The sequence below is a fragment of the Enoplosus armatus genome, chromosome 20 (assembly GCF_043641665.1).
Source record: "Enoplosus armatus isolate fEnoArm2 chromosome 20, fEnoArm2.hap1, whole genome shotgun sequence".
In the NCBI taxonomy this organism is placed as follows: domain Eukaryota; kingdom Metazoa; phylum Chordata; class Actinopteri; order Centrarchiformes; family Enoplosidae; genus Enoplosus; species Enoplosus armatus.
Genome location: NC_092199.1, coordinates 10,297,086 through 10,320,596, shown reverse-complemented (window position 1 = coordinate 10,320,596; position 23,511 = coordinate 10,297,086). Strand labels below are relative to the sequence as shown.

General features: G+C 39.1%; 3 protein-coding genes across 3 annotated transcripts in view; all 3 read right to left on the bottom strand.

The window, feature by feature from the left end:
- The window catches only part of lrp2b (low density lipoprotein receptor-related protein 2b), a 39,897-nt gene extending 38,244 nt beyond the window's left edge, over positions 1 to 1,653 (bottom strand). Inside the window, exons 1-3 of the mRNA XM_070927717.1 lie at positions 1,587 to 1,653; positions 580 to 690; positions 256 to 378 (exon numbers count right to left, since the gene is read on the bottom strand). Coding sequence (XP_070783818.1) covers positions 256 to 378; positions 580 to 690; positions 1,587 to 1,653 — 301 coding nt within the window. The remainder of the gene's footprint in view (positions 1 to 255; positions 379 to 579; positions 691 to 1,586) is intronic.
- Positions 1,654 to 4,346: 2,693 nt separating this feature from the next.
- Positions 4,347 to 11,236, bottom strand: muc13b (mucin 13b, cell surface associated). The gene is made up of 12 exons (XM_070927465.1): positions 11,182 to 11,236; positions 8,866 to 9,813; positions 8,497 to 8,619; positions 7,944 to 8,053; positions 7,417 to 7,475; positions 7,111 to 7,274; positions 6,431 to 6,559; positions 6,254 to 6,296; positions 6,021 to 6,058; positions 5,280 to 5,367; positions 4,713 to 4,989; positions 4,347 to 4,535 (listed from the first exon to the last, which is right to left on the bottom strand). The coding sequence occupies exons 1-12, from the start codon at positions 11,234 to 11,236 to the stop codon at positions 4,347 to 4,349; spliced, it is 2,223 nt and encodes a 740-aa protein (XP_070783566.1).
- Positions 11,237 to 18,477: 7,241 nt separating this feature from the next.
- Positions 18,478 to 22,980, bottom strand: znf281b (zinc finger protein 281b). Its single transcript, XM_070927629.1, has 6 exons — positions 22,549 to 22,980; positions 22,193 to 22,306; positions 21,862 to 21,985; positions 20,704 to 20,787; positions 20,473 to 20,591; positions 18,478 to 20,088 (listed from the first exon to the last, which is right to left on the bottom strand). The coding sequence occupies exons 1-6, from the start codon at positions 22,978 to 22,980 to the stop codon at positions 18,478 to 18,480; spliced, it is 2,484 nt and encodes an 827-aa protein (XP_070783730.1).
- Between the last annotated feature and the right edge of the window lie 531 nt (positions 22,981 to 23,511).

Genomic DNA, 23,511 nt, shown 5'->3' with positions numbered 1-23,511 from the left:
ACAAGTTTCATTTGGACTCCACGCATTTTCCTATTGCAAGGCTTAAGTTTTATACTGAAATGATATGGCCACCTAGTGGTTTTAATCTGCATTACTGCACACAAGCAGGCCGCTTTTCGTCCTCTGTGTGTTCCCTATACTTCTGAATGCACTTCACAGCACTACTTGTTCATAGACCACACAAGCTGTGTCAATATGTCAACATCTACGGCATATAACTTCAGTCTTTCATTCGTAAACAATCACTCTGCATACCACAGGTTCTTTGTTCATCTGAGCCATCGATGCAGTCTTCCTCCCCATCGCAGACAAATCCCAAAGAGATGCATTCGCCGCTTGTTACACACTTAAATTCCTGCGAGGTGCATGATGGAGGTGCTGTCACAAAGAACAAAACAATTGAAGAGTTTACTCATATTAAATAGTTTCATGTTTCTGTACAACTCTTCTCTTGGTTGCTTTTTTGCTGCAAACCTTTTGTCTGTGTGGTGAATTTATAAAATCACTGGAAACACTGGGTTTTTATAATGGTTTGGTTTGGTACCATCTGTGTTTCCAGTGATTGGTTATAATACTCACGACAGTTCAGCTCATCCGAGTCATCTGCGCAGTCTTTAGTTCCATCACACCTCCAAGCTATGTTGATGCACTGTCCGCTAGTGCACTGAAACTCCTCACTGCCACAACTTCCTGCAGAGACAGTAGGATAGATTTAAAACATTGTTCATCTTATGGGCATGGTGTGTGCTTAGTTTTACTTGAAGAGGCAATTTACACATTTAATGGTGTTTAAAATACACTTAGTGATAGTTGCATTTTTAAATGTCAGACGTCCACGTTTCCTAAATTAAAAGTATTTGATTGTTTCCTTGACAAATGAGTTACCATATTTATGACAGCTGCAGCAGCCACACTCTGTGTGCAGCATTTGAACCTTAAATCATGTGATTCGGCCCTTAAAGGATAGTTAATTCTTCACCATGAATGAACATCTTATGACCTTGGAGTATACAGCCCATGAATCAGCACAGAGATGTGCACTTTGTATTGCTTGTGCATTCATAACTTTTCAGTATTTTGTACAATTTAGCATTGAATTAACTACAATAACAAATTGTAGGGTTGTCAATCTATGACTACTGAAAACCTTGCATAGGCATGAATTTAGGATTTACTTTGAAATGCTAATATACTTTGGAGGTACATTTTTTTCCTTTTATTCTTTTCACAATATTTCAATTTCACATGTTAAGTGCACATTTTAAAAATCGATTGCCTTAAGTTTTAATGATTTCAAAACTGCTAAAATTGTCAAAAATCGCATGATATTTAATGCATGTAATAATTTGTTCAAAGTGGGTGCCAAACTACTCAAATCTCATTTAAGCATGGATCTCACATTTTTGTGCAAAAATTACAGTAATTGTGAACGATGAAAAACCTTCAAACTCAATATTTTGGTGAAAATGTCACTGTGATGATGCAGAAATCCAAAAGTCCTACTACTGACCTATTATTCCTCTTTCAGCTTTAACATATTGGTGAGTATAAAATGTATTGTTGTAAAATCAAGAATATACGCATACCTTGAGCAAGTTGAATTCCTTGGGACAGCAGTAGAAATGATAGAAGATGAAGACCGTTAAGGCCCATAATTTAATTCTGGTGTTAGTCTGACAAAGTGTGTATGCTCATGCTAAATCTGACTCTGTTAACCTGAATGTGCCTGTGGAAGATGCTGCCTTTGGGATTGAGATGTATAACCTGGAGAAACCAGCAGACCAATAATGTGACATGGAGTAATGCAGCTTTTTATGGCTTACTCCTTTACATAAACTTCATCTAAGATTAACTTTTACCTGTTGGCACGTTGTCTACATCAGCAAGAAAAAGTAACTGCTCATTTTTGTGTAACACTGCGGCAGGAAATTAACACTGTCTGTGGCTAGGTTAATAAAGACTATATACCTGAGAATAGATGTGCACATTTTTATTTCTACACCCATTTATAAAATACCAACACACTACAGCACAAGTGACATGCTTTATTTACTTAGTAACCCAAAGAAAAACACACTGTGGCTGAGAGTCTATTTTCAGGTCTAATTCAAATGTGATTTTCACCAGCTTTTCATCAGTTCTAACATTCTATAAACAATAATTTAAATCTGAATGTTTTATAGTTGTAAGCCTGGTATAGACACACAGGTAGATGCAGTGTAGCAAATGGCAAAGATATGGTACGATAGGTGTATATGACACCTGTTTAATGAATTGCAAACAAATACAATATCCCTGCAATAAATATCATTGATAGAACCTTTATAATCGCATACAGGGAAGTGGTTGTGTACAATAGCAGTGCTTTAGTATTGGGTTGTATTATGCCGACACTACTTTTATTCTGTATTTATTTATTTATTTCAGGTAAATGTGACATTGACATTTTTTTGTCCACTCACACAGGTATCTTTATAATTACTTATTTATATTTGTGCAGATGGATATTTGAGATTTTAATATGAATTCCATCTTGTTTGAGCAGAATGATAAAAAACAATCATTAACTTAAAGGTGCTGTGTGCAACATAAATATCAAATCATTGCCACATTATTGAAATACTATCACATTCACAGTTAACTAATCATTGGCAGCTTCTACTGGTTTCTTTATTGCATTTTACAATGTGTGACCTTGTCACAGTAAATCTGCTAAATTAGTTTATAGCACAAAGGAATATCATTTTGTGGCAAAAACAAGAAGTGGTCGCTGTTCTTCCTGAATATCTCGTGGCAAATGCTGCAGGAGTGACAGGCGTGTTGAAGATGATCGGCTCCTTAAAACCATGTATTCCCAGTCACTGATACACCTGCTGTGCATGTAGTCACTGTTTCTCTGTTGTTGCATGTTATGGAGAAAAGACATTTGTTACAATGCTTTTAAAACTGACACCCACTCATATTTCATGAGTGGGAATGTCTATTTCGTTAAAGCATTTTTCCTTTCTGTTACTTTTCGTTACGTTATTGAAAGGAAGGTTAATTTGGAGAAAAACACGTTAAAGCTTAAACTTAAACTTAAACTTAAATCCTGTGGACACACAAACCATAATGCATTGCATTGTATGTTGACCCTGTCTTCATCACAACTGTTTTGAAAGTTGTTTGTGTAAGTAAAAGTTGGGCGCCCTCCAATGGTAGAACTAAAACACACTGTGGTTGGGTAGACAGCAGGGTACACTGCAACCACCTCCACACAGATGGTGTGGCGGGGTAAAATATTTGACTTGACAGAAGAAGTTAATAATAACATAATATATTGATATAAATAGGTATATTTAAACCTTTCATCATTGCATTTGCATTAATACATGTCATGTGTGCAAATCCAATACTGTACATCCAGGATGTCAGGGTTGAAATGTTTTGATCATTACTGTAACATAACGGTCAGTTAAAGCACAAGAAAGAACCAGCAAACTGACCTGCCTTCTCGGTTATTATATTCCTTCGTGAAAGAATCCACGACAAGTCATAAGTAGTGGAAGGTTCTTTATTTTGAAATAGGGTTTAATGTATTTAAACCTTTTTTAATGTTGAAATGAATTAAATGTCATATGATACAGTACAACAAGAGCTAAAATATTTCTGAATGTTGTTTTATTTTCTTCTTGTTGAGTGACAGCTTGGTATCAATCAGACATGAAAGTGGTTAAAAATAAACAAAATATACTCTCAGTTATACAAAATAGAACATCAAACAATTTCAGTGTAGTAAACATTTTACACAAATTACAATGAAATATATAGAGGGACTAACATGCTATGATTTGGAGGAATAACTCATTAAATTCTATTAGAACAAGAAGAAACTCGTCTCATTCACAAAACAAAATGAGTTAAACATAAAACTCATCATGAATCTAAAAGATTCAACATTCAAAACTATCACTTGTAAATTCATAGACGAGTGATACAAGAGATGGAATGTATATTTCTGGTTTAATGCCACTAAACAATTTGATATTCTTAAGTAAGTAATATTTTAATTGATTGACAATAAAAATATTGAGAAACTTTTGAAAAGACCTACAGTGTAACTCATATCCCAAACTTTCTCAAAGATCAGTGAAGATAAGACAGCTTATAATAGTAATATTCATTACTGCACTTTTCTTCAGCCATTGCACAAGACCTGAGCAACTATTATGCTTCTGTTCAAACAACTCTTACCATAATGGCATATTAATGGTGTACAGTTATTTGGGTGAAAAACAGAAGCGAAACATGAACAAGTTTTTGATCTGGGTAAATGTCACTGTAGGATAAACCTTTGTGGCTCCGCATTAATTGAACCGTCTTCCATCGTCGTTCATGTAGTAAGGGTTGCTATGTCCTTGGCTTGAGGCATATGGGTTGATCTGAGGTCGATTCTGGGGATAGGGGTTGTTCTGGGGTCGAGCCTGAGCATAGATGCTGCTCTGGGGTCGAGCCTGGGCATATGGGGTCATGTCATCTTGGTGGTCGTAGAACCGCTACAATAAAAAGAGAATTTCTTTATGACAGAATGGCAAAATGTCTCCGATTTACTTTTCTCTTACCCAGCTGAATATTTTCATTTCTTTTCTGCTCAGCATTCTACTTACACTTCTTGAAGTTACCCATACCACCCTCCCATGTTGTACATCAAACACACACAGAGGAATACTCACAGAGTTCCTCCCCGCAGGGACCAGGTTTTGCCGGCTGTTGCTCGGAATCATCTCCAGGTTGGTCCTTCTGTCCCAGCTGCTGGTGGGTGTGGCCCGAGGGATCCTAGGCACGCCAGCATTGGCAAACGCTGCCAGGCCATTGCCTGACCCATTAAACGAGGCTGCCTGGCTGTTGGCTAAGCTGCTGTTAATCAATGGAGCCTTGGCAGGAGGGTGGCTGACGTAAGGCTTCCCAGTGTCTGCATTTTTGTTCTTATTGGAGCTCTTCTTTGAGGACCTGAAAAGAGAAAACAAAAGTATATATTACAATATCTGTATTATTGTCTTCATTACATTTTTAAATGGATTTCTCTTTGATTCAAAATATTTGCAAAATGTGTTTGTGGCCAAAATAATTAAAAGTAGATTAAAAACACCAGGCTACCTTGTCACAATAAAACAGGCTCATAATTAATGTGCCTGGTTGCATAAAGGTTAACTTGTAGAGAGAGAGGGAAACATGGCAAAGACATGGCAGATGAAATAATGAATGATTGGAAGTGGGTGAATGAAAAGATAGAAACTCACTTGCGTGCCACTATCGGCAGTAGAATGACTGTGATGAGTAGCAGTACCCCAACCACAGAGCTGACGACTACCAGCGCCAGCTGCCACGCTAACAACACACAATGACAAGGACATCAATGACAAGACTACACTATGGCATGACTTTAATAACAACTTTCCGATGATACTTGTATTTAAAGTGTATCACAATAAAATCAAACCAAAGTCATAATAATGAACTCCGCCGATTTTATTCATCAAAATCTGTTAACAGGTCTTGTGAAGAAAACTTGCAACTATAAAGCTTTTTGTGTCTTCGTGGAGTGGCGCAAAATCTGATAAATTGCCTCAAGTGATGTCATTGAGTCAGCATTTCTGCTCAAAAACATACATAAATATAATAAATAAATATAAGCATACACTGATGGACATCCTGTCGTAAAGTTCAACTTTATCAAATTGACAAGCCCAAATAAAATCTTAAATAGTATCTTAAACCATATTTTCCTTGTCATGCACTGATATTAATGTGTTGAAATTAATATGATTTGAATATGAACATGATTTAGGGAGATAATGTCACAGCATTGGAGGGGATGGCTACATTTATATGAATTGATAGCTTAAGTTGTTTACCATTCCACATAAAGTAGCATAACGGAGTGTGTGTTTCTTATGTTTATTTTTAAAAAAGATTGTCATGTAATTCAACATTTTGTTGTTGTTATTGTCTTCACTATCAAACACATACTGTATACTCACATTCATCGCAGTTCAAACCAGAATAACCAAATGGACAACTGAAAGACAAGAAGAATGGTTCATTTTACACTTTTGTTTATACATAAGCTCTCTACAAACACAGGTCATATTTACAACGGCTCACAGCTTTTCCCTCCTTGCTATGATTTGCATGAAATGTTTTTGAAATTAAATCATTAGATAGATGCTAATTGTTAGATTTTCAGGATATGCCATGACATTTAAGTACTTACTCGACACAGTCAGTACCGTTAGTCATTTTGCCACTGGGACAAGCTGCAAAAGTAGAAAAAGTTGAGGTAGTTTGTAGTTTAGATAAAGAAAGGTACGGTTATTATATAACGCACACACACACACACACACACACACACACATACATACACACACTCCCACTCCTTAAATGCTCTTACCAATACACATTCTGCTACTGAAGTCCGTCTTAATGTAGTGTTCCTTACAGGTACAGATATAAACTCCATCTTTTGATGAGCATGTTGTAGTCTTCTCATCACAGGGGTTCTTTTTACACAGGTCTCCCTCTTTACATGAAGGAAATGAAATAAGATAGTTTCAGTACACCTAACTCAAATAAGTATAGTGGTACAAAATATGCATAAAACTACAGAATAACTACATGATATGGACTGTGGACTGAAATGTACAGTATGATGATAGCAGCTGAGAAATACCATTATCAGTTTTACTCATTGGCTGAATGACACTCTTCACACTGTACAAAGATCACTACATGTGCAATGACAGAGGGCCTATAAATACATGTGCAATCAGATTTTAATATCACGGCTTTGGCACTATTTCAAAATGCTACACGCGGCCAGTTGTTCATCTTACCCAGTACCCTATCTAATGAGAGGATTTGCACAACAATAGACAGCTATGCTAATAATTTAGCAAACACTATGTTAAATAATAATAGGCCACTATCATTATCCAAATGGTATGGCCAATTCCATAGTGTGCATGTGTATTATGCCGATACTAGCCAAAAACACAAGACTGGATATAAGATGTTATCAGCTAATGACAAATATATCCTAAAATGTCACGTAAATAAGTGTAATATTCTTACCTTTGTAAACTGCTTTTTCCAGTGGACAGCCTTTACATGTGGCACTTTGAATCTGTTCAATAACGCCCGTTGTGTTGATGTCAGTATTTGGTTTGAAGATGATGTCGACAGTTGCATTGACCCCAGTCTCTGACCTTGACCACCCCTTGCTGTTTGTAATGGGCCTATATAGGCAAAAATCACACTTACTGATTACTGATTATATTCTGCAATTATTAAGTGCAATATATTGTAAGTGCACTGTAGGAAGTATGCTTCTAGATGGATAGACAGTCAGGTGGTAAACATTGTCACTCTGTGACTTACTGTAGTTTCAGCACTGTAGATCCAGAGTAACCAACAGATGATTCAAAAGTAGTTGAGAGCTGTGATTTGGAAAAAATACCATTTTGTTTAGGCCATCATCTGAATGCACTGCCCCTTTGGATCGATTTGACTCCTAGGATTATTTTGCTTTGATAGACATTGTGTATCAACATAGAACATTCATTACACAAATCAGATTTAATACCTAAGTATAGTACAGATGAGTTAGATGAACTATCACTGTTGTGATCAAACATTAAAGGTTGTTAATTCCTACATGATAGGATGGATGTAGTTTTTGTTGCACAAGATATTCCACAACAGCCACAGTTAGCTATTGGTTTGAAGATCTACTGAAAAATTAAATCCAGCAAAATAGCAAAGTACTAGTAAAGCAGACGAGGGATATTAAAAATACATACAAGCAATGGGTATGCATTACCTGCCTGTATTCCAAGACTAGCATTTAAAAAAATGAACAAAGAAAAAAAACGCCATATAAAAATAGGAGAGAACTGGTTGCTTACCTGAGTAATAATATATTTCTCTGCTTTTTGAAATTCTGGTGATGTCTTGACACTCATCATGGCATTGTATGTTAATCCAGGCAGGTCTAGTTGTCCAGGGAAAACTCTAGCTAAAATAAGAAAATATCATCTCAGGAATGTTGTGTATACACTCAAGTCATAACCATTTGTTTAAAAGAATAGTTAAACAATTTGGGAAATATACTTGTTCGATTTCTTGCTGAGAGTTAGATGAGTCGTATGATCTTCTCATCTAACTCTCGGTATATGTGTGAATATTGCCCAAACTATTGAACTGTATCTGTAAATATTTCATGAAATTACTAATGTGGCGCTGGTCTTCTAAAGGTGCCTATAATTTTGACTGACCTGATACTACCAGATGTCAATGAAACTAGCTAATTACAAATAATCAACTACAGTATCCCTAGATAATACTAGTCCTGTGTAACCAGGTCCCCCTACATACCACAGATACATACAGGCCTACACTTTGCTATTATGACTAGTGTTGATTGAATTGTTTTCTCATGGTACGCAAACAAATACTCACCATTCTCACAAATTTTGCTGACGTTATTAAAGAAATCACCAGCCAAACACAAGCATACAAAGTCTTGATTGGCACGAGGCTCACAGGTGCTTCCATCGCCACATGGGTCTTGATCACAAGGGTCTTTAAAGTCAGAAAAAGAACACACACACAACAATGTAAGCGTTTACAGCATTATGTGAGCACCTAAAAACAATGACATCTTGGAAACAGGAAATCACAGTTTTGGACACAGGTGGAATTACCTGTTGGAGCAGGTGTCTTAGTAGACTGAAGTGTTGTTGGTGTTGGAGCAGGCGTTGTAGACTGAAGTGTTGTTGGTGTTGGAGCAGGTGTCTCAGTAGACTGAAGTGTTGTTGGTGTTGGAGCAGGTGTTGTAGTAGACTGAAGTGTTGTTGGGGTTGTAGTAGGTGTCGTAGTAGACTGAAGTGTTGTTGGGGTTGTAGTAGGTGTCGTTGTAGTAGACTGAAGTGTTGTTGGGGTTGTAGTAGGTGTCGTAGTAGACTGAAGTGTTGTTGGGGTTGTAGCAGGTGTCGTTGTAGTAGACTGAAGTGTTGTTGGGGTTGTAGTAGGTGTCGTAGTAGACTGAAGTGTTGTTGGTGTTGTAGTAGGTGTTGTCGTAGACTGAAGTGTTGTTGGTGTTGTAGTAGGTGTTGTCGTAGACTGAAGTGTTGTTGGTGTTGTAGTAGGTGTCGTAGTAGACTGAAGTGTTGTAGTAGGTGTTGTTGTAGTAGACTGAAGTGTTGTTGGGGTTGTAGTAGGTGTTGTAGTAGACTGAAGTGTTGTTGGGGTTGTAGTAGGTGTTGTAGTAGACTGAAGTGTTGTAGTAGGTGTTGTTGTAGTAGACTGAAGTGTTGTTGGGGTTGTAGTAGGTGTTGTAGTAGACTGAAGTGTTGTAGTAGGTGTCGTAGTGGACTGAAGTGTTGTTGGGGTTGTAGTAGGTGTCGTAGTAGACTGAAGTGTTGTTGGGGTTGTAGTAGGTGTCGTTGTAGTAGACTGAAGTGTTGTTGGGGTTGTAGTAGGTGTCGTTGTAGTAGACTGAAGTGTTGTTGGGGTTGTAGTAGGTGTCGTAGTAGACTGAAGTGTTGTTGGGGTTGTAGTAGGTGTCGTAGTAGTAGACTGAAGTGTTGTTGGGGTTGTAGTAGGTGTCGTAGTAGACTGAAGTGTTGTTGGGGTTGTAGTAGGTGTCGTTGTAGTAGACTGAAGTGTTGTTGGGGTTGTAGTAGGTGTCGTAGTAGACTGAAGTGTTGTTGGGGTTGTAGTAGGTGTCGTAGTAGACTGAAGTGTTGTTGGGGTTGTAGCAGGTGTCGTAGTAGACTGAAGTGTTGTTGGGGTTGTAGTAGGTGTCGTTGGATTATTCTGATCTGTTAAAACTGGTTAAAACAGTACAATCCAGCAGTTAGTAAATGATAACCTGCCAATTGGCAACAGCTAACTTTGAAATGCCAACAGTTTAGAAAACAAGAAAAATCAACTCTATTTAACAGATTTCCCCCACATCTGGCAAGATAATCTATGAGATGGCATGGGTTACAGGAGGAAAAGATAATGATTTATCAGTTGTAAAAGTCTCCATGAAATTATCAACAAAAAGCCAATGCCACTCAGCATATCACGATCAAATGATATACTGTATGATATAGAGCTTTATGATACAGCAGCATGAATTATGGGTTTATAGGCAGTGCTTTTCCTTTACCCAAAGTTGATGATATGTTTAATTGTATAGCAGCCTCAAAGCGTAGAGTTGACTCTAAATCACATCCAAACTAAAGATCAAAGTTTCTTTGAGCAATTTGTCACATTTATATTGAGGATGTAAAATGCCTTAATGAGAACAAAACAAAACAAAAACATAAAGTGAAATACAATACACATTGTTATATGCATTTCCTTTTTATGTATGCAAATTGGATAGAAAACAAGGGCCAATTAAGGTCTTTCACGCTAAAGATAACAGGTCCTACATCTGCCCCATAAAGCTCACTCAAAGCTCATTTAGGCTTCAAGAAAGTACTGAAGGGTCTAAGGGGAACAAAGAGACTTCCTTAATTGGAGTAGACTTCCAAAGGAAGGTAGAGTAACAACAGGGTCATAAGGTAAGGTTGTCACAGATTGTCTGCACGAACACAGTAGTCAAATATTTACATTTGATTGTGTGTGCACCAAACCAATCCTGAGGTTAAAAAATGGTTGTTAGGCCAAGCTTGAAGCAACTACGCAAATTGTGCCTTCATTTTAAACTATTGATTGATAGGTGAAAAACAGGCGACAATGATGCCTAGGTTTCTTCTTGTGCATCAACAGAAAAATACATTGGGAACTAATTCCAATTACTGTGACTGAGGGAGACAGATGATCATGGCAGCCAAGAGACGTTTATCCTGCCAGCTCTCAGTCTTACATCATTGGTAGCTTTCTATTTCCCACTTACAAGGGTATCGCTGGATCATAAGCCATACAATGCTATAAATAAAAGCACCCGTAAATCTACTTCTATTTGACAAAAAACCTAAAACCTTTAATCTATAAAAATTGACAGAGTTTCTGAAGAATTACAAGACAGGAATATTTCCCTCAATTATATAGTTTACCTGATAATTGAACTTGTGATCATTTATCAGAGACAACAACTACCAAAGATGTTTAGGATTTAAAGTTAATATAAATAATCAGGCGACTCACCAATACAGGCTGCAACTAGCCAAAAGACAGAGAGGAGTTTGAATTCTCGAGCCATTGTAAAAGTACTTAAGGACGAAACTTCACCACAAGAAAGAAAGCCAGTGAGGGCTACAAGCGGACGAGGCTTTAGCGCCCTAAAACATTGGATGATAAGGGCTCAGGTGTCTTCCACTGGCAGTTTTAATCATTAGCCACTCCTCAAAGGGTGCCACCCGAGTGCTAAAGTACACTTCCTGCCCAGAAAAGAAGACTCAAGCCCACTTTCCATGTCTCCAATGTCTCCATGCCATTTATCTGTTTATCAGTCTTCCATGGCATAGATCTGTCTCTGTCAGTTTGTTTGTTTTTGTTAATGTCTTGAATGTGTGTCACAGATCTAAAACCTATACTATATCAAATTCCTGAGTCATCGAACCCCTGGTAAAATGCCACATTGGTAAAATAACATCCTCATTATAAACCCAACTGTGCTCCAGTGATGATGTTTTTTTGCAGGCCAACATGATGAGTCAAACCTGTTCATTGGCTGGGCCCGGCCCTCGAGAGAGGTTTTGGACATATGTTGTGTTCAATATGTTGTGCTACATGAGACAATGTCGGCAAATCAATAGTCTTACATTAAATGTGATCATTAACATTCATTAAAGGTAATGCTAGGCTAATTGTGAAAAAGCGGAGGTAAGGTCACATTCCTCCAACATCACCAACACTCAAAGCTTCCCATACGGTGCATTAGATCATTTGAAAACTCAAAAAGCTGCAATTTAAATGAATTAATCAATAAAGTACATTTCTATTGTTTTTCTTTAATTGTCTCTCTGCTTATAGGTGTATAAATAACATAAGAAATGTCTGGTTTAAAATTCTTTACATGAGCTCTGCACACATTGATCTTCTCCTGAGATTTCACATAGTTTTCAGCACTAAAATAGTTTTTAATTATCGTTGTTCAGAGTTCTGGCTTATTCTAAATCTCATAACTCCTATTATAGCAATGGTTGGACCAAACGTATTAACACAAAATTTCATAGCCATATATTGAACCTGTTCACATCCCTCCAACCTTATTACTTGTACTCTGAAAGGAATAGCCCCAAACTTCTTGTGGACAGCAACAGAGTCCTAAAATGGTTGATTTCTGCTTTAAAGCAGTGACGTCAGCAGAGCTTACTGACAGAGATTATTATCATCATCGTACAATAACAAACTCATCACACAATCGAAGTCACGCACGTTTCCTTGCGGAACTTCAATCTCCATAACTGGAAATGTGTAAAACAGAATTCAAAGATTTGTACGACAAGATAAAATACTACCACAGTATAATGTCACACAATGTATGTATTTTTGCTTTGATATTCATTCAACACTGTTGGTCGCAATAATGACAAACTTCGGCTCCTTTCTAGAGTAAATAGCACAATTTCTTATGTATGTCTCAGACTTCATAAGTTACTTATAGGGGCCATAATGAACAAGAGGGACAAAGATTACATTCCTTGCCTGTCATTTTATGAATTTATGGCACTTCCACCAGTCGTCATTCAACCCTGAGACAACTTTGTCCAACATGATTTCTTCACAGGCCTAAATAAAACATGACCACACAACACCACAGAAGAAGTAATGTCAATGACGACAGATGCAATTACTAACAAACGTCTAAAAATGTCGCTTCAGAAAGCGATTAAACCCACTTAGAGCGGCGTTATCAGAAACTAGGTGCTCAGTAAAACGGGGTGGGACGAGGGGTAATGTGACCTTTGATCCAAAGACATCATAAGCTGTGAGATAATATGATCTTGGTGTAAACAGCTAAAAAATAAGAGGCTGATAGGACTGAAAGGTGAAAGTTGGAACATTTGGAATATCAAAGAAGTGTTTTAAACCATCACCTTAAGTCTGAAGTCAGATTTCAAAATTCTTTAAAAGGTTTAATGAGAACTGAGCAATCATCCCATCCAAGTTGACTTTGATCCCTTCTGCTTATCTGAATGAACACATGCCTACACTCTTAGGCCACTTCAACGTCATCATAGGTGTCAGTGGAAAAGGGCTTTAAAGATAAAGAATTTAACCAAAGGTGAAGCACCGGTTTCCATGGATGCTGTTTAACTGAGGCCAAAATAACAAATGGGTTAAATAGATGAATAGAAACACGTGTTTAATCAATAACAATTCCAACAATAATATTAATATCTTTTCTGTGTTTTAAGCTTCCATGTGTAACACTAATAACACGATGTCTCTTAATACATTAACTAGCACATGACAACAACTATATCTAAGTTATTTAGGTTTTTGGTGCTGTTAAAGGTTTGTTTATCATTAGTTGTGTTTGTGAACACAAGAGTAAAAATAGGCCAAACACATCAATTATTATAAGTTGAGAAAAACACTATACTTATTTTTAATCTGTATGTCAAACTCTTACATATGTGAAAATATAAAAAGTACATAAATACATGAATTGTGAAAATTGTGAAGAGTTTGACTGATTGCGCCTTTATGAAACATTAGATTATATAATGCCTAATGATAGTCTTTACTGTTCACCCAACAATCAACAAAACCACATCAATGGTATTCAATGCTTTGTTGAGTTAAGACCTAATTTCCAACAAATCCTATTGCTTCACTGAACAAAAAGGATTTAACTATTCATTTTTTTCCTCACTTGTGTGTCTGGAGTTGAAATTAGAATTTCTATAACAACAACGTTCTATTAAATATACATAATCAGGTAATAGTGGGGATAAATATGTATAGACATCTTTCACTGATGGCATTCGAACATTCGAACTAAAATTAAGGATGGCTGAATTTCCTTTAGCTGCTTCAGTTTCTTTAATTTAAACGACACATTGTGAAAACTCTCAAGCTGCTGACTGCTCGCTCAGCAACTAAATCAAAAAGTAAACTTCCCCAAAAGTTAATTTTTAATTTTTAGCTCTAGGGTTCAGTTCATGATCACATTTTTTCTTTTACTTTATGTGATCACCTCAAAGTTTGTTTCGGTGCAGGTAAATGCTTCATTTTCTGCAAATGAAGACCTCTACAGAGTTTCCCAGCTACATTTTTCACCAGCAGTTTTTTTTCATGTTGCCATGACGAGTGTCAACATAGGTGCGAGCACAGAGCAATAACTGCCTCTGTGTCCTCTTGACAGCTGCAAGTCCAAAGTCACTTACAGTTATGGCCATCCTTAACCCCACCCAACCTGCTGTTCCGGGCAATGACGATTGTGATTAAAGTTAGAACATGATGTTCATGAGGGAGAGGGAGGAAGACTGATACCAGCTTAGCAAAAGGTGGCAGTCATTCACCTGAAGACCCACGAAGGCATCCAAAATCTGTTATATATCAAAATGGGTGACACACAAAATGAAGTAAAAGTCCTGTATTGGCATCAAAATATACTTAAAGTTCCAAAAGTAAAAGTACTCATTATGCAGAATGGCACATTTCAGAATAATGCATGTTATATATTGGATTATGTATTGTGTCCATCAATTTAATGTTGCAGGGGATCAATAAAGTGTTATCTTAATCTATAATATTACATTTTCATTTGTCATTTTTTGTTGATTACATTTTGTATTACTCATCAGAACATGCAAGGCAAACAGTAACTACGGTTATCAAATAAATGTAGGGGAGTAAAAAGTACAACATTTGCCTGAAATATAGTGGAGTAGCACTATAAAGTAGCAGAAAATGGAATCCCACAAGTTCCTCAAAATTGCATTTAGTGAATGTGCTTGGTTACTTTCCACCTCTGATTTAGTGCCTTTTTTACCCACTTCAATGTGTATTTACAACAATAACTAATAATTCTGACAACAAAAGGAAAAAAAGACTGGTTTGGGAAACGTCGTGGTCTCAGGCTGTTTCCAACTCATCTGGATAAGTAATGTTAGGGCTCCAGCGCTCAGCCCTAACATTACTTATCCAGATGAGTTATTTATATTGAGATAAATAGAGCAAGTAACGAGAGAGCAAAGTCTACTGATACTGGTACGTGTATTCAAACAAGTACAAATGGTTGAAGCTGTTGATCTATTCCATACAAAAGATGAACTCGAGAACAGTGCAACACTCTGTGGTGTCTGCGAAACAAAGGTTTTTCACAGCCATCAAGGTCAGACGGTGTGAAAACAAAAGAATCTTGTTGACAGCTGAGCACCTATGAGACACAGCATGCTAAACATTTCAAGGAACTGGTATCATGTCAATGTGACAGCTCCATCTTCTGGCAGCAGGGCCTCATGTCTAAATGATGCCTTAAAAACATATTACCCCTGAGAGGATCACCCAGCCGGCGCACCGATATGAGACTTTACTGTAGAGAGTCTTGTAATGGTACCTTTATTGCCATTTGTTATCTTAAATGATCCTACTGACCTTATGTGTTTTGTATTCTCATCATATTTCATCAACTTTTTGTTTTATGTTCAATGTGCTGCTGCCATCTTGGCCAGGACAAAGATATTTTAATATGATGCCCATTCCTCGTTCATTAAAGTTCCATTCAACAAGTATTGCCCAACATTGGAAACATTTTTTCTGGGTAATACAACAGACCTAAGATGATTGAGTAAATTGACAAGATACAGTACCTGGCATCATATTTAAGTATTGGGGAATCAGTGATTTTCTGTACTTTTTTAGAGACAAAAATCCCACACCATATACTTTTTTGTAACAAAAAGTTTTTATTGGCTTCTCTAATCCGTTCATCATCTCAATAACAGGTACAGCCTGGGAAATCATATCACAAGGGGTCTAGAACGAATAAGACAAAGGAATGGGGAGGCTTCTGCTACAAAATTTGGTATTGAGGTGACAGTCAGAAAAAAAGCCATACAAAAATGTCTTTATCATGCATACTGGAGAAAAAACTCAAAAAAAATTGAGAACACACATTTTTAGTGTTTTTGTACATTTTTGTAAACAATATCCTTCTAGAGATCATATCAAAACACATTATGGCAAGTAACAAAAATAAGGGATATAACATGAGAAAAATGAATGTTCTATGAGGCATCTAGAATGCAACACTGCTTGGCGTGGATGTTTTTACAGAAAAAAAAAAAAAAAAAAAAACATTTGCATTTTGACGAGTCACTTGCTCTATAATTGTAAACACAGGCAGTGTTAAATGATTATACAATATGTTGAACCTATACTACAAATATTTTCACTACATACATGAAACGCGTGTCCCTGCTTTCTTACGCTTTAGTGATATGAGGTATATTTAGGTCAATCTTATTGTCTTTTTTTTCTCCATCTCTCACCCACTATTTTTTCTCTCCTTTAAAAGCATAGTGTGTGTTTGGAGTGAGGTGGCTGGTCAGTCAGTCTTTGTTCCCTGTGATCTGAGCAGCTTCAAAGTCTCTCGGCTGTGGAGCTCACAGACGTAGGAAAAGGAAAGGGGGTGGAGGGGGGGGGGGGGGGTTCGGCTCATACGAAATCAACTAAATTAAATATCAACCCTGGCTGCCGGGATAGAATGGCTTTAGCCATGGAAGACAAAGAAGGCCATTGTTTATTCTTGCGAGTGCAGGGCTGCACTGGGGAGAGGAGGGGAGGTGGGTGTAACTTAACTTTTCTGTTTCTGAACTGTATTATTGAAGCAGTTTCTTGCAATTACGGTGGGGGGTTTAAAAAAAATCGTAAAAAAAGTAGAGGGAAAGGGATCTAGGTCCGGTGATTACTTGCCGAAAAATATCTGCTACGGAGTTCTGTTGTGGCTAGTGGAGAATAAATAAAAGGGTTTGGGTATGCGTCCAACATACCCAGGGGGTAAAAGGGTTCCAGCATGTCAGCCCATCTCTCAAAACACTTAAATACAAAGAGGTACTCTCAAAATATTGTATAACAAAATTATGGCAAATCATCTTTTTACAACATCACCCGACAAACCGAAAAAAAATCCCCCCTCCCCCTCTCGTCTACCCTTGAGAAACAGCAACAAAATACATTTAGATGCCCATGGTCATGCCTAGTCAACCCCTATCAAACCTCATTAAACAATAATCCAGCCCTCCTTTACCTCCCACTCACCCACCCACCCACCCACCATCCCTCCCTCCCAACCCCCGTTCACAGTTTTCTTCCTCTTAAAATAATATTAATAACCATTAGCATAATAATTATCACATATGTAAATTGAATGGGTTGTTGTTGTTTCCAATGATGATTTGTTTTAAAAAAGTGCTTGTTTGATTCCACTGACACAAAAAGGAACAGCAAGGAGTGGAGTAGAAAAGTGGTGACTTGTTTAAAAAAAAAGAAAGAAAAAGAAATCACTTCAGCAACAGCATGATGAAAAGATCACGGGTTGATGTTCATTGCATTTTCAGACAGCTGTAACAAGCAATGGGTCGAATTTTGTCTAAGCTGCGTCTTTTCTACTGGCCACTGGTGGACACAACCAGAGGAGTGCATGGTTAGACAGGCGTCATCAACCGACAAAAACAACAGTCAGTTATGTTCAAACATCCTCTTCGCGTCAGAACATGTTGTGTGCGCACCATGGGCTGAACTCGACTACAATTTATACTACCTCGTGTACACATGTGGCTCTCAAAAGAAATGTGGATGTCTTCACATTGACACAACAGTACCATAATCTCAACAACGCTACATGCAGTAGAAACCAAACATGATCATGTATTGTAATTTGTTGTTCTGACGAGTTAAAAATAAAATAAAAACACAAAAACAAAAGCTTTGTAGTCTCAAAGTACACCTGTAAAAACTGTGCTAATTGCATCTCATAATACAAAGTCTTATTACACAATTTTGCCTATTTTCCTGAGTTAATACGTTTCTTGTAACAGACAATATATACTTTTTTGCCATTTGAATTCTGGGCCTTTCCCTGCCACAAATGTTATTATTATTGAAATTATCAACATTATTCATTATTACTTTACAATGGTATGATGATTGGTAAAACACAAGGGTTCAGGAAAAGAAAAAAATAAAATCAAGCAAGTTTATAGCTACCCTCTAAATGTTTTAAATTACATTTAAATCTACGGTACGTTCATATCAAAATCACTACTCTTAAACAAAAATTGAGCGACTAAATACATAATAAAAATGAGAATATTTAAAAAATTGCATTTGAGGCCATGGAAGACCCTCCCTGGTCGTTTTTGTATTAACATTTAATGGCAGTGTTTAAAAAACAAAACTTTGCTACAAGAACAAAATTAGGATGGGTATGGGGACCGTATGGACAGCATCAGAACAGCCCCCTACTGGATTCACCTCGTTTGACCCTTATCTGAAACTTTGGCTTGTCTGGGTTTTTGATCCTGTACTCACTGGCTCACTGACGTCAGCTAACAAACTGGTATACCCTGAGAATTCTGACACTGGAGTCCGTATTCGGTGGTCGACCTCTGCCCCAGGATCACTGCCATAGCCCAGAGGGGTCCGCCGCCCTGACTTGAACTGGGAGCCAAAGGCCTGGGCGAAGTTCTCGATCTGATACGTGGTTTCTTTAGGGGGGTTCAGTGGGGACAGATCTGGGTAGCTGGAGCCGTTGGTGGGTGCAGCGCTCCCTCCAGGCTTGGGCTGCTGCCCCTTGGAGCCCTCCGCCGAGGCAGTCAGGTCCTGGGGAGGTAGGTTGAAGGTGCCGGGGGAGTGCTGCTTCTCCAACTGCTCGGTCAGCTCCTGAGATGGAGTCAGCTGCTGGTGGCTTGTAGGTTCCAAGCTGAGGTGGTAACCTGCCTGGGAGGGGGAGCCGACGAGCATGCCATAGTGGGACTTGGAAGAGGACGAAGAGGAGGTTGATGAAGGGGCGACGATGGGCAATGGGGAGGAGACAGCAGGCGGGTAGCCACAATCCAGTGGGGATGTGGCGTATACATGTTTGTCGGAGAACATGGGCCCCGTGGGACTGGAGCTGCTGGACAGGAGTGGGAAAGGCCCAGTTGGGCCAAGGCTGGGGAAGGGTCCACTATGGCTGGTGCGCTCCAGGGCCTGCAGGAGGAACTTTGAGTACTCGCTCATCACTGCTGTCTTGTCACCACCGTTGGGAGAGTCATCCTCCAGCTCAGGGGTAACAGGGGCTGCCGGCTGGAGGTCTACGTGGTGTGGGTGGTCAGACAGGTCGAAAGTCACGTCATGGTGGTGTGTCCCCTCTGGCTTATGGCTATAATGGTCCAGCAGGCTTTGCAGTACCTCATCTGGAATGCCGGACTTGTCGTGCTTGAGCTCCAAAGGCGACGAGTCCAGCATAGCCAGAGTGGGCTCGGGCCCCAGGGAGCCCTGGATTACACTACTGCCCTGGGGTGCCATGTGCAGTGAGCCGGCTCCATAGTCATTGTTAACTGCGTGGAGGTAGCGCCGCTTTTTCACAAACTGCATTGCATCATCGTAGTTGCTGCTGGTAGTGGGCCCCTGCTTGTTGCCCCCGGCTCCATGGAGTAGACCCATGTTATCAAGGCCAGAACTCTCCACATGATCCATGGAGCCAGGCTTCTGGTCCAACCGTTTTTGTCCGTCAATGCCATCTTCCAGAGAGAGGAGGCCCTTGTCCAAGCCCTTTCGGCCAGCTTTTTTAAAGACCAATTTAGGAGTACGTCCCTGCATGGCGGGGCCCGAGCCCGAGGGGTGCTCCATGCCGAAGTCCTGTAGGCCCATCCCCCCAGAGGACGAGGCTGCTGATGCAGAGGCATTCTTCTTCCTCTTGCGCTCTCCGCCCTCACCGTTTTTGGACTTGGCCCTCTTGCGTCCGGAGGTGGTAGAGTTTCCCTGAGTGAGTGAATAGCTGCCATGGCCTAGCTCCGCTTCGCTGAGCTCCAGCATGCTTGGGTCCAGGCCCTTCTTTATGGCTTCTCCACAAGTCCGTTTGTGCTTCAGTAACCGGTCTGTTCTTGAGAAAAACTAATAGTGGACAGAGGAGGAAAAGAGAGAAATATTTGCTTAGTTTCAACTGGATTTTTTAAATTTTTAATAAAATATTTAATTTTAATATTTTAATAATTTTAATTCATGAGAGATCATTATATTCCCTGATCTTCTGACACAACTAATCTCATTAAGACAGGGCTTTATGAAAGGGATTTAAGTTTGTGGAAAATACAGAAAGACAACATTTGGAATTGACCACATGCTAATGATATTAATACATGTCACTTTTACACACTATTCAAGAAATTATCATTTAAAAAGCATTAAAAGTATTTATAAAGTCAACTTGCAAAATACACGGAATTAAAAGGCAAAACAGTGGTAAGCCACTTAGCAAACAGACTACATGTATCCTACTTGTTGGCAGGTATCGCAGCGGTATGGCTTCTCGCCACTGTGTGTCCTTTTGTGTCGCTCCATATGGTACTTCTGGATAAAACGCATGTTACACTGGTCACAGCTAAAAGGCTTCTCTCCTGCAAAAGACAGGGTGACAGTGTTAGGGCTTGCGTCAAACCAGCAACGTTTATATAAACAAATGAAAGGAAATATTCCAAAACACTTCAGTATCCAAGTGCAGAAACTCACCACTGTGGATCTTCTCGTGCCGCTGGAGCAGGTACTTCTGAATGAAGCTCATGTTACACTGGCTGCACCGGAAAGGCCTCTCACCTGTGCGATCAAGAGTACAACCAATCCGCTCACCACATTAATTAACGCCCAGCCTGTCTCATAACTGTTTTTACTATGTGGTCACAATGAACCTGTGGCGTTTATCAAACACCTGGTCCATGAATACACCTCAAAATAAGACCTATGAGACTCGCAACACTAACAATATATTAATATTTATTGAAGAAACTGTCTACTGCATTGTGTTTTTAGAACAGCACATGGTCCCTATACAGAAAAAAACACTTTATACAAGAAAGCCTTGTTTCCTATGTCTAAATTGTGATATACCCATATTGAGTATAGTAGACTGCAGAAATCTTTTGTCAGATACAGTTACACTTTGAAGAAATAAGGACAAAACTAGGGAAATTAGTCAAAATAAACTCAGGTTATAATTTTCTTTAAATCATTTATGAGCTCAAGTTCAAAGAGCCTAGTGAAGAATTCCCAGCACAGAGAATGACTCAGACGTCCAGAAACACATGAGTAATCATTGAGTCATCCCAGGCTTGAGCGATTGTCTGGTTTCAAATAGGGCCCCAAGCACTCATGGTGAAGGCAGAAGTAAGTCCTATGAGTAGAGGGTGGCGAAAAGTGCAGTTAATTTAATGTCTGAGGTTGATTTTGTTCAGAGAGTCCAATGTTCATTAATTGTTTTTTTGTTTCCCGTGTCAAACCTTGGTTAACGTAGCATTACACCCGATTCCATGCAAATTGATCTGGGTTTGTATATTTAATCAAAATGACAACAGGGATCTTCCACAGGCATATTCTTCTAACAATTTTGATTTGTCAGCTATATTATAGTCTTACACAAACTTCTCTTGTGTAGCAGAGAGAACAGACACTGCCTCCTATAGCTGTATCTGTTCTGCTTTTTACTTAACATGTCCTGTGTGCATCTTACATCAATTAACATCAGCAAGAGATCTAATCGGCAATGTGAACAATGGTGCATTTGGTGCTTAAAACATATTTTAACTTAGACATAATTTAAATGTACCAAGTCTAGGAAAATACTGAGAGTATAAGGAAAAAGTAAAGCACTGACAAGCAGCGAAAGTCTCTCACCTGTGTGTATGAGCACATGTCTGCGCAAGTGGTAGGAGCTGCGGAAGGCAGCATTACAGTGCTCACAGATATGTGGTTTTGAGCTGGGGGACAGGCAGGCTCCATCTGCATCCAACATCATGGCCTACAAGGAGAAAACCACGAGTACAAATGGTGCAAGAGTACAAGTAAAACACCTTTAACTTTTCCACTTCACGTTAGCGCAGCTCAAACTCATTTAAGGGCTAAAAGCGTTGAAGGCGTAAGACCATTCTTTTCATGTGCAGATATTTTTCAGCCAAACAACACCACCACACACCACTTTTCTGAGGAAAACAGATAAGTGACTAACCTTCGCAGCATCGTTGCGTTTCCTTCGGGCTTTGCCTCCCTGGCCGTCCCCATTGCTCCTACGCCCTCTTCTACCTGAAGACTCTTTTGGCTCTTTGCCCGGTCTTCCTGGCATCTGAGGTCAAACAATAAGGTAAATATACCACAGTCTATAAATGGCAAAATGGGGCAGCAATTGCTACTGCAGGGCAAACAAAGGTCAATTAATAAAAGCCTGTACTTTACAATTCCTGCTTAAGCAGTGAGGGGGAAACTGGCAAATGAATATGTCAAGTTCAGCTAAATATTAACAATATATCATTTGAAACAATATTTAGTACCACAACCCCTTCTCACCGGCTCTCCGAGGGAGCGAACGTTGCTGAGGCTGAGGTCATGCAGAAGCATGTTCTGGTGATTTTGGTGGTGGTTGCCGAAAGACATGTCCGGCATGTCAGTACCACTCTTCCCCGCGCCCACTCCAGCACAGTTCACCCCTACTCCTCCACCCCCGCCATAGAGGGGCATACGGTAATCCAGCTCGCTTAGCCGCTCCTGCTTAATGCCCATGCTGTGGAGGAAGCCCCCTGTGTTTGCAGCAGTGGTGCCATGGTGTTCTGGGGGCGAGTCGCGTTCTTTCTTCAGGATCATCTCCTGGGGAATCTCGCCCATGACGGACTGGGAGGCCAGCCGTGTAAAGCTGGTGACAGGTGGCAGGTGGCTGAACATCAGCATACCTGGTGCAAAATTGGGGTCCATGCCACCGTTACGCAAAAACTCATTGCCTAATTTGTCTTGGATAATACTCATGGTGCTGGTTTTGCTTTGTGCAGGGACGAAGGAGGGCAATAAATCTAAAGAGGAATGCAGGAGAAGAATATCCTACAAGAGAAGGCAGATAAAAAAAAAGTCATGTTAAGTATTGACAATTTCAGACATGAATAAGCATACAATAACTGTCACATGTCTTTACTATAATATCTCATCTCTTTTAAGTCTGGCCAGTTGAGTAACTTTAGTCTCTGCTACATAGCCTTCACAGTGTGTACTATAATGTTCTCTGAATTTCCTCCGTCGCCCATTAATTACTTAATTGGATTTATTTGGCTGTACGGAAGCACTGAGTACAGTAACTGGAAACCTTAATGAATACTTTGCACAAATACATTTAATTTACACTGAGAAAGGAGAGAGAAGACTTTTGGCACAGCTTACTTAACGTGTCAAAGCTTAAACACTATCACAATCAGTGTGTTAAAAATGAGGTAAGCCATCTGAGCTTGAAGGTGAAATTTTCTAGATTAGTCTAAAACATCCATCAAATGTAAGACTAACTAAAAG